We start from the raw sequence: 16,726 nt of genomic DNA on the forward strand, positions 1-16,726 counted from the left end.
GCAGTGGTGGGAGCTTGAAGGCTCATTCCATGGCCATATTCCCTTGTAATTTAGGTGGTAACCTGGGAACAGAGAAACATCTCCAAGGTAACAAGGGATCAGTAATGCCTTCCGTGTTCATCTAAAGTAGGGCAGGCACCCTGTCTCCTCAGGAGAGGATCTCAGCAGGTGGACAAAGGAAGGTCTGATTGACATTTATTTTATTTTAAAATGTGTATGTTGAGTTTCCAGACCCCTGTGTCTGTGACATTATTGATCTGGATATCTTTAAGACAGTTTGGTTTATTTATTTAATGTGTCTAATCCGTAAAAGAACAAATCCCATCTAGAAATGGCAGGTTGTACTCAGAGCTGCCAGAGAGCTGAGAGTAGGCAACCAAATCTTGCAATGAGGTGATCAAAGATTTCATCAAAAATACAGAATGTTCAAGCTGTTCTGCCAGCTGGGAGACTTGTAGCAGGCTGGAATTCATGCTGCTTGAAATGCTGCAGCTTCCTTCCAAGCAAATAAAAGGACCCTATTGCCCAGCAACCTCCAAAATAGGATTAGTCATTACAAATGGGCAAATATCCCAATAGGACTGGAAGCTCAGCTCTGTGAATTGAAGGGTAGTGTTTTGAAAAGATCTTACAGACAGGTTTACATGAGGAAAAAGCTTACAACTGCTAGTGTGTCCTAATTCCCCATGTGCCACTTTGGTTTTGTACTGAGTGTTTTTGTGTAGCTAAGCTAGTCTGTGCAAGGGGCTCTTTATGAGGATTAAGAATGTCCACAAAGGAAATTAGTGCATAATAGCTATTGCACTTCATGTTCCTGCAGTGTCTTCCTTTGCAGTCGCATTTCTGGGACAGGCAAGCCCTCAAAGGCCTGGGAGTCTAAGGTGCATTTTTGGGAGTGAGTTGGGTGCTTGACAAAGTCCCAGACTGCGCTTTAGGTTTTTAAAAGCTATAACTTAGAAGTTGTTTATGTGCTGAAAGGTGCAATTATACTCCCATGGGATTTGTCATAACACTTCAGCATTTCCTTCTGTTTGGAAGCCATGGACAGCTAGATGGATATACCTTATGGAAGCTCCTCCTTGATGTCCATGCAAAACACGGGGCATCCAAACACATATCAAAATGTAGTCCTCTGACTTTTACATAAGGTATACATTATTAAATATTTTTAAAAAAATAATTAACCATAGGTCTAATACGGCACAGATTTTGAGAATTAATGCATTTTTTTTCCCTTGACTTCAGTAATATATAATAAATGTCAGGTATGGCCAGGTCTTGGCCCCAGGTTGGTAGGAAGGCCTTAGTCTTTCCTTAGTGTCTTCAGAATGGCTCACCTGTCCCTGCTGCTAATTTACTATACTGACTGCTCCTCTTAGTCTTGTAATTGTGCATTTCCTCTGCAGATTTCAGCAGTAATAGTTTTTCCAATTGTTCCTATAAAATAAGCTATAAAATAGATTGTGTTTTTAATTGTTTAGCTTCATTCAACAGACTAATCGTTGGACTTCAGGCATGTTACATTAAATACAGCTAAAGGTTTCATTATTCAATTTAAACTAATCTAATTAGTTAGAGACAATCATTTAATTTGGTTATGATTCTAATCTCTCATCAGGAAACTTCTTGCTGACAAAGTCCCTTGTTTCTCTCTGGAAAAAAACTGCCAAGGAGTGAAGATTGCAGGGATATACTGACCCCACGGCTCCTGGTTGGCTGGTTGGCCATTAATGCAAGGGCTCTGACAAGGCTGGTTGGCCACCTGGGCCATCCCACCTACCAACCATGAGGCACCACACCAAGCGATACCTGCTCCCTGGTATGTTTCACAGAATAATTAGCTCATTTGAGAAACATGATCAATTAGCCAGGAAAAAAAGACCATGCCGAAGTCGTTATTAAGCTTCTGGCATTAAACTAGTATTGTTGCCTCGTTCTACATTTTTGATGTTTTATGCCAACATATGACTCTTTTATTGCTGTAGGATACACATGAAATCCAAATACTTAAGGGGAGATACTTTGTTTTATATATAGTCTCATTCTACCCATAGATGTTACACAGCTAAGAAATGGCTTAAGTCTTTCTAACTGAAGAGAAAAATCAAAAATAAACCTAGTAGCTGGTTTAGCAGAATTCTGATTTAAATTTAGAGTTGCAAGGACCAAGCAGCACTGAACTTTCAAGATCACATTTGGGCTGCATCTTTGGTGATGCAATCACCACTGACTGGGCTGCAGGACTTCATTTACCATGACTTGAAAGACATTGTTTTTCTCGGGTCTTTGGAATATCTGCAAAGAGAATGGAAATTTTTTCAGAACTTCCCAAAGCTGTGGTTATTCTCAGTAAGAATTTTTTGCATATTCTCTTTCCCTTTTCCTTCCTTTCTGTAGTTCTCATGCACATTTCTAAATACATTTTTAAACTTCTTGGTGATAGCACAATTCAGATTCAAAAAGGACCAAAATTATCTCAGGCTCTAGACTTGAGCTTGAATCCAAGCTGTTGTTGAAAAACTTTCCCTTCTTAAATATTTGTTATTCGTCTGGGGGAGTCTTGGTACCCTCTGGTTTCCTGCAGAAGCACTGAGCACTAATCCTCGGTCAGAGAATAAAATTCACAGGTCTAGACTTGCAGTTTATTGGACACTTCCCCATTTCCAAAGTTGCTCAAACTTCGGAGATGTTTCCAGAATGCATTTGTGCCAGCTGAGATTGAAACAAATTTAATGTTCACCCTCCACCATTAAAGATCCTTAGTGTTCAACTTTCTGAGGTTTCTTCTCATCACTATTTCATTGTGAAATCACTGTTTCTTTGGTTTTATCAGGGCAGTGCGCTCTCTTGTGGAGGTCTGAGGGCAGTTAATGTCCAGGATTGTGCTGCGTGTGCCATTCTGTCTTTCAACACCACTGCTTCAAGCAGTCCTTCCCTGGGGGGCACGGAAAGCATCCTTACCACGCTGAACATCTGATCCAGTCCAGCTCAGCCCCGCAAGGTAAGCATGCTTCCTTTTGCCTGTGAGCATGATGATGCGACAAAAATGGGAGCTAAAGGAGGGAAGAATGGAAAGGTCACTAGTCTGAGCCATAGCCTGTGTTTCGCAAATATAAATATGTAAGTTAAAAAGGATCCAAAGTCCATTTTAGCATAGCCGGCTGCACAGCCTAGTCCAGTTTCTGTAGCTACAGGTAAGGGAAGGAAGGAGTGATAAGCCAGCACTGCTCCTGCAAATATGCCAGTTCTGCAAATTCTGAGTGCTTCAGGGTTTCCAGTAAAGACACCATGGCTGGAGGGTAAATGGCAACCAGTGTTGGTAACTGCTGTATTATTTGCAAAAGCACGTGTGAGTGGAGGCCCCTTCCATCCTTCAAAAAGAGAAAAATAACACCTTTCCCTTGAGGCTTGAGAGGGTGGGTGCTCTGTTCCCGACAAACAGAGCTTGCAGCTCAGAACTGCAATGGAAGCAAAAACGGCTTCAGCCCAGTGGAGTATTTATTGCGTCTCTTCCTCCCTTAATTTGGCGAAGGAGCTGAGATTTGTCCTTCTCTTGAGAATGTGGAGTATTAATTAACTGAAGATGGGCTGAGAAATGGATGGCTCTCCTAAGTGTTTTCCTTATACTTTATTATCATTCTAGGCTTTTAAAACAATCACTGTGCCAAAGAAAAAATTAGAGTGAGGCAGAGACAGGGTTTTTTTAATAATAACTAGAGAAAAAAATATCAATATACAGTGTATACAATCGGAACAGAAGACAAATTATTTATTAAGTATATTTGAGTAAGAGGTAATTGTGACTTGAACAGATTACTTTTATCTAATGTATTTACTGCTACATAAATATAAAGATGTATGAAACTATTGATTGTATATAGAAAGAAAGTAAATAGTATGTGCTTTTATATGTAATTTATGTATTTCCATCTATAGTGACAGGTACAAATACTGTACCTACTGCATCTTTATACCTATATATGGAAAAGAGAGAGACTCAGAGCAAAAAGGATATTTCATCCTATCAATCACTGTCCTACTCCCCTCCAGCATTTTTTGCTTTATCACTTAAAATTGTAGTACATGGAGTGCAGAATTCTGAACTACAATGTGTGTATGGAAAAGAGATGTGAGCATCTGTTCATCAAAACCCTCCCCAGCTGCCTTGCAGAGTTCATATTTACTTGTTTCTCTTTGGGGTGGTGGCTTTTGGCTTGTTTTGTCTCCTTCCAGCAGAAGACCTCAGGTGTGATCGGTTGGCTCAGCGGAGGCATGGCTGGTTAGGCAATTTACCAGGTGTATCATCGTCAGAACCGTCACCACATCACCATCACTGCAGTGTTTTCTGCAGACAGAAAAGCAGTGTTCAGTTACAGGATATCATCGTCAATGAATAAAGATATATCTGCAAAATAAGGCTAAGACACAAGTTTTCATTTCTTCCTCAAGTCAGCCATTAAATCTGCTAGTGTGAAAATAAGCACGCTCTCCTCATAGGCTCGTTAGGTGAGTCGATACAAAAGCCAGCCCATTTTCTTCTTTGTTCTGTCATTATTTAGAATGACAGGAACCAAATCTTAGGTTAGGATTCTCATACCAGAAGCTTTTTCAGATACAACCGCAAGATTAAGGCTATGTCTCACACTATTTAAGGTCTTTGCCTCTGAAGGTCTTCAGATGCATTACGAATGTGTACTCATAGGTTGTTGTGACCAAGTTTTGGATCAAGGTGCCCCAAGTGGAAACAGAATGTACGTGTCCCTACTCCCACTGTTCCAGTCTCTGCTCTCCCTCTCGCCATTCTTATTTTATAGGAATTTATCTCTGAGAAGACAAAGTTTTCACTCATAAAATCAGCTCATCTTAGCTGGTCCCAATGGACTGGATGGCCTTCAGGTGAAATAGTTCATGGGGGTCAGAAAATGAGGAAAGTTTCAGGGAAAAGAGAGATACAAGCTGGCTTTTATCAGAATATAATTTTTTCTTTGTGGGCACAAGGAGTGAGAGTAGGGCCACTGGCCTTATTTAAGTTATATAAGAGCATGGAAGACAGATTCAGCTAGAAAAGACCCAACAGTACAGAGAGTATCAAGAAATTTTCCAGACTTGGTAGCTGTCAAGTTTGGTAGGAAGCAATAAGAACAGCAAATGCTAGTAATGTAGCCAGGCTGTGCCCGTGCTGGTCAGAACTTGGTGTTGGGTCACCGCTGCAGTAGTTAATTACAGTGTACCAGTGAAATCGGCATTTTCCACCAGTGTGGTACATGTGCCAGTGGGTGCCTTCAGCTGCAAAATTGCAAGATCAGCATGTTCAGGAAAATCCTTCCTATTTGTAGGAGAAATGTCTAGGAGGAGTTGTGAAGGAAAGGAAAATGGACAGCGGAAACTAATGCATATAGGGGAGATCCAAAAAGCACGGCAGTCCTCTGGGTCATGATCTAATGTTTTGAAGGCAAAGGGTAAAGTTGCATTCAAAATTTGGATCCAAGAAGCATGTCCTCAATTAATGTTAGTAACAGGTAGGAAAAGACAGAAGAATAGTTGTGAGAGTTTTCTAAAGCAAGATGATTAGGCAACTATTACCTGATTTAAAAAGAAAAGACAGCGGCTGATGTTTCTCATTTAGTAGCTGCCGTTGCTGATGGGACTTGGCTACCTTACCCATCCAAGTCCCTTCTCATCCCCAGCTTTGATGCTGTAGACAAAGCTATAGCATTTTGTATCCTAACCATAGTGGAAAATAGTTATTTGGATGAAAGGCCCTGCACCCCCTTAACAGTCGAGGTGCGTTGGTAAGCATTGCAGCAGGCATAGGCTCACTTTGGAGGCTGTGACAAAGCCCAAATCAATTGCATTTCATGGAATCACGGAATCTTCAGAGTTGGAAGGGACCTCTAGAGATCATCTAGTCCAACTCCCCTGTTAGAGCAGGATTGCCTAAAGCACATCCCTCAGGACTGCATCCAGGCGAGTCTTGAAAATCTCCAGAGGAGGGGACTCCACAACCTCCCTGGGCCTGTGGGTTCTGGATTTCCTGTGGTTCTGGATTTCGCTGTGGGCATTTCACACCCAACAAACCCAGGCCTGTTTTGCCCATTACCTCTCTCTCGTGGGGTGGAGAATTAAGCAGGTTTTAGAGAACCAGACCCACACAGAGGTAAACATTACTTACATTTGCAAGAATGAGCATTTACTAGGGTCAATGCTGATGACAAGGACTTCTAGTCTTTCCCATGGAAAAATTTTAGGTTTTCCAGTAATGCTGTAATTATCACCCTGTCATGTCACAAAGCAAACAGGTTGGCAAACCTGGGTACCGAACTAAATAATCTGTGGCATAATCTAAACATATAATGGTAATTAAATCTGACAACTTAATAAGATACTGAAATTCAAATGTACAGTAGTAATCTGCAATTAAGTAATCTTTTGTAATAGCACCCTGCCAGTTTGTGAGATTTCAGGTAGAGCGCTGTGTACTGTTTCATAGCAAAAATATTGACATAAGAAAAAGTTATGCCCGCAATGATCAGACACACATTCAAATCAGCCAGTTCAGTACATGGAAGGGTACAATAAAGGCAATGATTCATTTCAGGCATTCAGTTGCTGCCACTAGCGTGCACTCAGACATGCCTTGCTATACTTGGGAAGGCCTTTTTCTGCTGTTTTGAGGGATTGTGATGCCTGACATCTCTAATGAGGTTTTTGGCAGTCCATCGCCTAACCTCAGAGGTGGTTAATTAGAGCCGCTGTCTATCTAGGAACCCGTTAGGGGCTCTGATCTCCAACGTTCACGTGCTCCTCCGAGCAGAGAGGATCCATTATACAGTATCTGAACTGGAAGAAGTTCCATTTCTAGCAAAATCTTTAGTGGAGTTTAGCCTTTGATACTGTCTTGTGCAGTAGGTAGTATTATTAATACTTGGTTACCCAGATGCTGTGCTAGGTAGCAAAGGACAAATTTAGACATAATGGTAAGGGAGACAAGATTGGATGTGATCAGAACACAGAAAGCAGACTTCAAATTGGTACTGATTCTACTAAATGAGCTAGCTGGTGCGAACTGGAAGGAAATAAGGACACATGCTTCTAGGAACTTCTGGATTTCTCTAAGTCTTTTTGGTTGCCAGGTTTTAAAAAAAAAAAAAATGGTATCTGCTTTTGCTTTCATTCCTACAGCACGTCCCATCTATTTATGTACAGCTTTCTTGAAGGGGAAGGAAAAAACACCTCCCCCCCACCCCAAAAGCCCTCTGACCGCAAATTGGCTTAGTGGGGGCTTTGCGCCAAACAACACTGTAACCAGCACTGCTGCTCCACAGAGGGTAATTATATTTTAGTTATGATGTCAATAAGCAGCTCCCAGGAGAGCTTTTCTTTTTTAATCCTTTGAAGCTCTGAGTGAATAAAGTGAGCCTTGGAAAAGCAAACCAAGGCAAGAAACTTTCTAAATATAGGAAACGCTTTGGGATTTTTGCATGACAATGACATTATTTTTAGGCATAGGTATGAGATTTCCTGCATTTGTCCATCTGAACCATTGTGCCTTGGTTTCTTTCCTTTTCTTTCTCCCTGCCTTTCTGTTTCTACTAACTTCCCTCTCTCCTCATGTTGCTATTGACTGTTTCTACAGATGCTGTTTTCAGAGCAAGAGCATTGGGGAATCAATCACAGCCATGTTATAAAAGGATCCCCATCACTACAGAGCTGAGTAAGTTATTCTTTAAGAACAAATTTCACAGAAGCAATATGCATGCTGCATTATTTATTTACCCCAGGCCCTTTTTAGAATTCACAGGCAGAACGCGACAAGCACTACATGTCCAAGGAACATTAAAAGGTTTGACTTAGATGTTAATTCACTGGCTTTGAACGAGTCAGGATGGTTTATCAGGAGAATAAATATAACAAAGTGTTACAAAGGTCTCCATGTGTAGCCAAACTCCAAAGCATCCGTTTAGGAGACAGATAATGTCCTTAGGTTTTTTTCTACTGGACTGGATCTCAGGCAATCTGAGTTCTACTCCCGTGGCCTGCATTCATGCCACCTATCCTAACATATTTCACTAAGGTTGATAAATCAGAAGTGTATTTGCCTGGTTTACCCTTATTTTTATTGGAGAAAGAGGCAGTTCTGCCCAGATGAAATCTAACTTGTCCTTTGGCCATGCTTTCCTCTCTCTGATGATATTTGAAGAGCACTGAGTGAGACTGTATGCTGGGTTTTCATCCCACAATGAAATGGGGTGAAGCGAGGCCTAATTCTGTATGTTCCACCCTTTGTCTTTCTGAAACACTGGTGATGGTTCTCTCCTCTTCTGGATTACAGGCGGGTAGCTGCAGGCTTCCTCGCTTGTATAAGTGGCTGTGAAAGGACAGAGTCTGTTCCAAACCATCTGCAGTACAAGGCACTGCGCAGCGACCGCCTGGGGTGCGCTGCCTGGCTGGGTCCCTGCACATGCCACAGTGGCCAGAGAGCACGGGCGTTCTGCTCCAGAGACCAGCACACCCCTGAGCCCACAAGGCTCAGCCTCTCTAGCCTGCATTCATGTCATAGAATCATAGAATCTTCATGGTTGGAAAGGACCTTTGAGATCATCGAGTCCAACCATACACACACCAAAAAAAACCAACCCCCCCTACAATCTCTGTCCTGAAGTGCCAAATCTACATGTTTCTTAAATACCTCTAGGGATGGTAACTCAACCACCTTCTTGGGCAGCCTGTTCCAGTGCCTGACCACTCTTTCAGTAAAGTAATTCTTCCTAATATCTAATCTAAACCTCCCCTGCCGCAACTTCAGACCATTTCCTCTGGTCCTGTCATTATTAACCTGGGAGAAGAGGCCAACACCCACCTCTCTACACCCTCCTTTCAGGGAGTTGTAGAGGGCGATGAAGTCTCCCCTCAGCCTCCTCTTCTCCAAGCTAAACATGCCCAGCTCCCTCAGCCTCTCCTCATATGCCCTGGTCTCCAGATGCCTCACCAGCCTGGTCGCTCTCCTCTGGACACGCTCCAGCACCTCAATGTCCCTCTTGTACAGAGGGGCCCAGAACTGAACACAGCACTCGAGGTGAGGCCTCACCAGTGCCCGGTACAGAGGGACCATCACTTCCCTGCTCCTGCTGGCCACGCTATTGCTGATACAGGCTAGGATGCTGTTGGCCTTTTTGGCCACCTGGGCACACTGCTGGCTCATGTCAAGCTGGCCGTCCACCAGCACCCCCAGGTCCTTTTCTGCTGGGCAGCTTTTTCTCTTCCCCAAGCCAGTAGCGTTGCTTGGGGTTGTTGTGACCGAAATGCAGGACCCAGCACTTGGCCTTATTAAACCTCCTACAGTTGGCCTTGGCCCATGGATCCACCCTGTCCAGGTCCCTCTGCAGAGCCTTCCTACCCTCAAGCAGATCAACACTCCCACCCAGTTTGGTGTCATCTGCAAACTTACTGAGGGTGCACTCAATCCCCTCATCCAGATCATTGATAAAGATATTAAACAAAACCGGCCCCAAAACTGAGCCCTGAGGGACACCACTGGTGACCGGCCGCCAAGAGGATTTCACCCCATTAATCACAACTCTCTGGGCACGGCCATCCAGCCAGTTTTAACCCAGCAAAGAGTACGCTCGTCTGTGCCATGATTCGCCAGCTTCTCCAGGAGAATGCTGTGGGGGGATGGTGTCAAAGGCCTATGTCTGAAGTAACCCATGGAGTTCTTGTATGCTGCTCTTGGCTGTCTTTGTCTTCATCTCCTCATGGTCACAAACTGGATCTGTTAATTAGAACATGTGCGCCGATTAATCAATTACTAGTGACGTAGCAGTCAGTGTCACACCAGAGTGGTGTGGCTGGGCTGCCACTCCCCAGGGACACAAATGTGTAACTGCATTTGAAGTGCTGATGTAAGAATGTACCCATCGAATTAGTATAGCATGTTGCTAGACATCATGACTGGCCCCTGACTCACTCAGGCTTTTATTTTTTTCTTTCTTTCTTTTTGATGCAATGCTTGAAAATGATGTGTGGACTCAGCACATGTGGGGTCCTTGCTTTCCAGTCCTCACGAGGTTTGCAGCTGGAACAGGGCTAGTGAGCAGCCTTTGCCTGTCACGGGCACTGGCAGTATCTTATCTGTATGAAGCTCTGGTGTACTGCTTAGTCAGAACATGCGCCCGATGAGCTGCGTCCCAGAAGTCGTTAAGCACCTCAGTGGGCTGTTCAGTCCTGTGTGCTCCTTAGACTGAAACACTGAGGAGCTACTGCAAAAAAAAGACGCAGAAAATAACGATAAGATAATGTTGCCTCCTTCTGAGTTATTCCAGAACTCTTGAATTTCCCAGAGTGATATTTAGATATCTTGTGCTGTGGTTTAGGCTTTTATTTCTGCTGGGTCCAAAAGTCTCAGAAATGTTTTGAGCTGGCTACTGAGGCCCAGCTCCTCTGAGAAGATATTGTGCAGTCAAGCTAACATCTTCAGACAGGCATTGCACCCCTGTGATTTCCCTACAGGATGTGGTGTGTCAGTGGAGGGGAAAACATCTGCAATCTGTTGACATGACTTGGATTTTAGTCATGTCAGATCTTTGACAAAATAATGAATCGAGCCCAGTCCCTTAGCACATGGATGCCTGCCCCTGCTGTAGTCTTGAACAGCGTAGAAATATGTTGAGTTACAGGGAAGGGCTAGGAAGCAAAATAACCCCAAGAATTTAAAACCTGGAAGCACAAAACAGCTAAACAAAAACAGCTGGAGCTTTCTTGTCGTTGAATAAGCTTCCTGTAAGTCCCTCTGGTAGACCTTGATCTAGACAAATGCTCACTTTTGTGCCTATCTCTAGAAACAAGCTGAGAAGGGTAGTACTAATGTGCCTTAAGTTGTAAGGGCTTTGCTCATTTCAGGCAATTTCTTATTTCACAGCACACTGAGTGCTGGCCAAGGGCCATCTGTGTCATTGGCGTGTCTTAACACACCAAAGCCAGCAATAGGATACACATTGCTAGCACTGTGGCTGCTCAAAACCTGCCATAAGAGAAGCTAAGACCCTTCGTACCTTCAGCTGAAATCCCTGGTCCCAAGGGTGTGTGGCACCTGCGGAGGTAATGGCACGTAGTCAGGGGCTGCACTCTAAAGGGGGCTTTTGCCTTGAGGAGCAGGAGAGTTCTGTGTTGTCCCTCTGCTCTTACACACTGCTGCTTTCCTTGCCCAATGGTGAGAAACACAGAAAAAGAAGAAATGCTAAACTGGCCCCTTTGCATGAGGCTGATGTGAGGCCCCTTAAACAGCAAGCTTTGCATGGGGTTTCTGCAGGCTCAGATCCACCAAGGTGAGCACAGTCCAACGTGTCAAGCAGGTTCTGAACTTGTGAGCTGGTCAGTGGGCTCAGAGGCGTGTTTATAAATGGTTATTCCTTGGAAACAATCAATTCTAGAAACCCTTACCATAAGGAGACAGAGATCTGAGAAACAGCAGCGTGGTCTGTAAAGAAATAAGAATCCTGCAATTATATAAAGGAGAAGCAGAATGGCGAGGAGAAATAAACTGTATCCCTTATTGTGGCTGCGAGGCCATGCTTTTCATACCCAGACTGTACAAGCTAGTCAGTGGAGTCATACTGATTAATGCCAGATGCAGGGCCAACTCGAAAATCCAGGGTGGGTGAAATATCTGTACTGAGAACACATGGCTGAAGGATGACACCACCACTGCAAGACAACAGGAGACATTAATAGTATTGTGATTCTGGCTAGTTTTAGTCATCTTTAAAAATGATGCACTGAAACGCTTCCTGACCCAAGGGGACATAATAGAAATCAGTCATTACTCACATAGAGTTAGTTGTGCTCGCTCTCTGTTTTTTAATGGGAAGATATGGGTTCTTGAGCTCAATTCCTTTCAGTCTCCTGCTGTGCTGCTGTCATTCCTCAGCATTCTTACTGGTGGTGCTGGAGTGCCAGGACATACCCAGCGTGTTCAGTAGCACAGCAGGGACCTTTGCCTGGGTGTGCTTAGCCAGTTCCCTGAAAACAGAAAAGAAAGTTAAGGGGGAATTCTGCATGACTATCTCAGCCAGCAAGAATAAGGTTGAGAAACTAGTGAAGATTCCTGTAAAGTAGGACAGCTGTAAAAGGGACTTTGTAACCCCAATTTAAGCCAATAGAATTAGTAATTATATTTCTGTTAAGTCAGGAAAATGAGGGGAAGAAATTAGATTATTCCATTCTTTTTCAAAGCAGGTAAATTAATTATGATCTGATACCTTAAAACTTAGTTTTAGGACTTTGTGTCTATTGTCTGCCATTGCACAATCAGTTAACAGCACTGAACGTTTTGTTCCTCTTTGCTAACACTGCATGCTGTGGCTAGTGCTGGACACAGAACGGCAAACTGAATTTATTAACTTTTGTTTCTGATTCTGGATGGCTTGTCTCTGTTGCTAAGATGTTTCCTCTTTTATCCTTGCTTTTCTGATATAGTCTTCAAACGCCCAGTTTATTAATCTGGCTCCCAGCGGCAATTCTGAGATTCCAGACCAAGATCACCTTTCCGCCACTGGTGACCCTGCAGGAGCTATCTTCTCAGGCAGCTTCTTGGATTCTCTTCTGTCTATGGTAAGTAGATGTATCACGTCCTGTCATATTTAGTGGCGTCGATGCATAACAAAGTGATTACCAGCCAGGGTAAACCCACTTAATCTCACCTTAACAATGGTCAAGGCCGTGTGTGTCAGAGAAAGGCACAAGAAATGTTGCAGAGATTGGTGATGTGATGAATTACACAGTGCCCTGAGAATTATACGTGTCTATTCCTATTTTAGCAATTTGCTAATCAGTGGGCCTCTCTGATTTCTTGGGGTAGTGGGTTCCATACACTAAAAGGCAGCAATCAGCTCCAAAAGAGATGTCTCTCAATATGTGCTATCAGCAGCACCTCTCCCTGTTGTTGATATACACATAGAATTATTTGGAGAAACTTTTTGAGTGTCTTTCTAAGTTCCTCCCGTTCCCAGCTCCAAAATATTGACAGGCTACAAAAGATTTATTTACTTTTTGAAAGCATGATGTGTTCCTTCTCTTTTTAATGAAAGCCCCTTTCTTCCTCTTCACCCCGATTCCCCATGCTGCAGTCAAGTTCCACATGCCTTGCTCTCAGCTCATGTCCAAGGGGATAGTGCTTGGGTGGCAGTTTTACAGAAACTGAATAAATACAAAACAAATCTCTCCAAGGGATAAGCAGTCCAAAATAAGTGTGTCAAGTCCAGTTACGCTTTTCTGAGAAGGCTTCAGTGTTAGGGAAAGTATTATATTGCTGCTACTCACTGATATGTCAATCAGCCAGATGGTAATTAATGACTGCTAGTGTCAAGTGTAAAAGTAACTCAAGACATAGCATGACCTGTCTTAAAGGATAAAATTTCAGTCAAGCGTAAGATTCCAAGTCTGTCCAGGAATGATCAGCACTCAACTCTGCTTTAAAGTAGAGGGGCACCTTAGGTTGGATTCGGTCATTCTGTAAATACAGTGAAGACGGAGAGAAATATGATATTGCTTAGCAGTTGCAGTATCAGGGAAAAGATGTGTGAACTAGAGAAGAAAGAGGGAAAGGAGCCTTCAGCAATCCAATATCACCTCCTTTTGCTATCGTGAATATCTGTTGAAATTTCTCAAGGCGCTCGGAGCAGGAGTGCTCTTTTAGCTTGAAAGAAGACTGGCAGAAGAATCCGAATGGCAAAATGTGGTCTGTAAAGTGAAATGTTACCCCTTGGAAGCCTGAAGCAGAACTGGCATCTGCTTCAACGTGACTCTTGGGGTCTCAATAGGCAGAAAACAATTCAATGAGCACAATCATTATGGCTCAGGTACTCTAATGAGCCCTGAATTCCCTTCCTGATGCAGCTGTGGGTTCCTGAGCTATGCTGGGCCAGCTTTAAAAGTTTAGTAGCGACGTGGAGTCAGTGGGACTAGGCAACTGTGTGGTGTTGGGAGGTTTCCAGCCTTGTCTTTTTGTGCAGAGGTGTTCCCAGGAAATCCGCTTGTCTGAACCTGTAACCAAACATCAACTGCAGAAGAAGGTAACATCTCATGGGCACATTACAGAAATGTTGCTCCTTTAAAGTCAGCTTCAAGACCCATTCTAAATGCAGTGTGTTATTTCCTGAGTGCGCACACATGCACACCTCTATAGTTTCCCTGCCTTTCAAATTCCTGCAGTGTAACTCAGCAAAGAAAGTACAGAATGAGGGTGACATGCAAATCCTATTAATTCATCCAAGTATGGAAATGCAATCCTTTTGATGTCAAAAAGTACAGCAATGATATGTTAAAGAGCTCAGCACGCTTCTGTTAAATATGTAAAGTGCAGATTCCCCCGAAGCTGTATCACTCCTGGATAACCCAGGACTATCGCTCCTTACTTTAAAAGACTGAGAATTACTCTAACAGCATTATACCCGTTTGCCCGACAATATGGTCAGATGTTCTTAAGCGGATTTGAGTTCAGCATGGATTTAGTAACACCATTCCTTCTCTGCAGCTTGTTTAGTTTCTTTACTCAGGCAAATGCAGGTGACAGATTCCACAAAGTGGCTCTGTGTAGGAAAGCTTTTTGAGAAAGGCTGGAAAATAAGTTATTTTATGTACTGCAGGCAGCGGAAACACTTTTAGATTTCCTTTCTTTCTTGCCAAATATTGTGATACTGAAAGTAGCGGGTAGTGATGATAGTTGGCTAAATAGTGATTTAGTATTGGGCTGAATTGTCTGCTTTGGTTCCTTTGAGATAAAAGCGAGTTTGCTTCTTTTTTAGCAGGAGGATTCCTTTGGAGACATTTACTGCAGAGCTTTAGACTTGTTTGGGATACTCTGCTTTAGGCTCTACCGCCTGATGGAAGAGCCCAATCTGTACAAGAATAGGCAAGTATACTTTATCTTAAATTGTACCATAAGTCAAAAGATAGTAGTCATGACTTTGAAGTTAGGCATCTGTTATCAGCAACCTGAATTACTTATTTTTGTCTTGGATTTAGACATTCTTCTGGGCAGCTAAGGCCATTTGAGGCAAACTGGTGTGTGGTCTGAACATGGTGCTTACTGGCGCTTGTATGAGATTCCCTTATGTTCACTTAAGATGTGATTTATCTTTACAATTGAGCCTTCTTCATTAGAGAGCTGCTGGAGCATGAAGTTAGTAATGCTGCTGAGGGCAGGGATTTCAGAGAGTTTGCAGGCAGAGAGAACTTTCTCATCTAACCTGTTCTACTCACCGATTCTTTCCATTTCAAGATTTCAGTGATTGCTTGAGCTTCAGATCTCCTAGAGAGACATTTAGTCTTGATTTAAAGATTTTGAGCAATCAAAAAATTTATCACATCTTTCAGCAGCTGTTCCAGAGACTAATTAGCTTCATTTAAAATATATGTATCCCATTCCTAGGTAAAATGTATATTGTCTCATCATTCCAAAGAATTCTGCACATGCAATCAGTCACTGCAAAAAGCCCCTCCAGCTTTCTTGCTGTCCCAGACACTCAGTTTGAAGGCCTCACAAAGCAGTCTGAATTTCACGTGCTGCTGCTCTGTCAGGTTTGTGGTTGCTCGGCCTGACAGTGATTTGAAGATGCTGCCTACGATCTGCAGTTTTGTGTTGTTCCATTCAACATTGCCACAACTGATGACGTGTGATGTGGGATGGAAGTCAGTTACCAAGCAAGAAAACAGGTAATACAGACATCTTCAAGCCAGAGTTATAGGGATTGTGAAATACCCAGCAAATAAAAAATTGTACAAGTTATGGAGACCCCCACAAGAAATTGGCTGTGTTCTTATTTCTTAGGGGTGGCAGTTTGAATTTGGCTAAACATTAACATGAGGTTATTGCTGAAAACAGTATTGTTCAGCTTTAACAACAAACATATATTGGAGAGTAAAATGCTCTCCCTGCAAGGCAAAGGGCAAAAATTTGATTTTCTGCTGTGCAGTGCACAGAACAGACCCAACTGTATACAGACACGATGACTGCATTGAGTTTAGAGATTCTTTGTTGAACTTCTCAAAGTTCAAAGACTCCAGCACACTAAAATTCAGTTTTCTTGCAGCAAGACCTGAAGATGCTGGATTGATACACATGAAAAGAAACAAAAAACAAGCAAAAAAACCTCCATGAACTTGTACCATAAATCAGGTCCTGCCCGTACGTTATAAAGTCAGTTGAGGGAAGGAGGAGAGTGTTGTTGTTTGGTTCTCTCTCTCTCTCTCTCTCTCTTTCCCCGAACACTAATTAGGTTTGAAAGACTGCAGCTTGAGTCCAGATACCACATGCCGAGAAGAAAGGAACCCAAACAGCTGACGCAGAGTTCAGACTAAACTAACTGCAAGCTCCCCGGGGACATCACAAGGTAAACCTGATAGTCTCTGTCATTTACAATCATTATCAGGCAGCTGAGTCTCTGTAATTTTACTAGGGAGCCAATTAACAGATCCCTGAAGCTCAAGAATAAGGTCGTGGTCCTTTTTCTATTTTAGACAGGAAAAGGGGGAAAGCAAGTCTTTGTCTCAAATAGATACTCCAGAAGCTTTCCTACCCAGGGGAATGGTCAGATCCGGGCTTGCACTTTACCTCTTGTGGAGTAAGATAACACACTGAGCTCACAGGGTCGTACCACTGGCTTTAGTACCCAGCTCTGCCACAAGCTGTCTGTGTAACCTTGGGTGAGTTGTTTAACTGTATCCTAAT

The 16,726-nt window shown here is 43.0% G+C and overlaps 1 protein-coding gene across 1 annotated transcript in view; it reads left to right on the forward strand.

Annotated features, from left to right (window-relative positions):
• KCNU1 (potassium calcium-activated channel subfamily U member 1) overlaps positions 1 to 16,726 on the forward strand; it is a 344,169-nt gene that overhangs the window by 153,190 nt on the left and 174,253 nt on the right. The window contains 9 exon segments of the mRNA XM_063358923.1: positions 2,242 to 2,349; positions 2,834 to 2,975; positions 7,637 to 7,714; positions 11,927 to 12,105; positions 12,475 to 12,609; positions 14,802 to 14,908; positions 15,577 to 15,617; positions 15,620 to 15,711; positions 16,275 to 16,388. Of these exon segments, the coding sequence (XP_063214993.1) occupies positions 2,242 to 2,349; positions 2,834 to 2,975; positions 7,637 to 7,714; positions 11,927 to 12,105; positions 12,475 to 12,609; positions 14,802 to 14,908; positions 15,577 to 15,617; positions 15,620 to 15,675 (846 nt within the window). The 3' untranslated portion in view covers positions 15,676 to 15,711; positions 16,275 to 16,388.

Source organism: Chroicocephalus ridibundus, chromosome 23, assembly GCF_963924245.1.
Source record: "Chroicocephalus ridibundus chromosome 23, bChrRid1.1, whole genome shotgun sequence".
Lineage (NCBI taxonomy): Eukaryota > Metazoa > Chordata > Aves > Charadriiformes > Laridae > Chroicocephalus > Chroicocephalus ridibundus.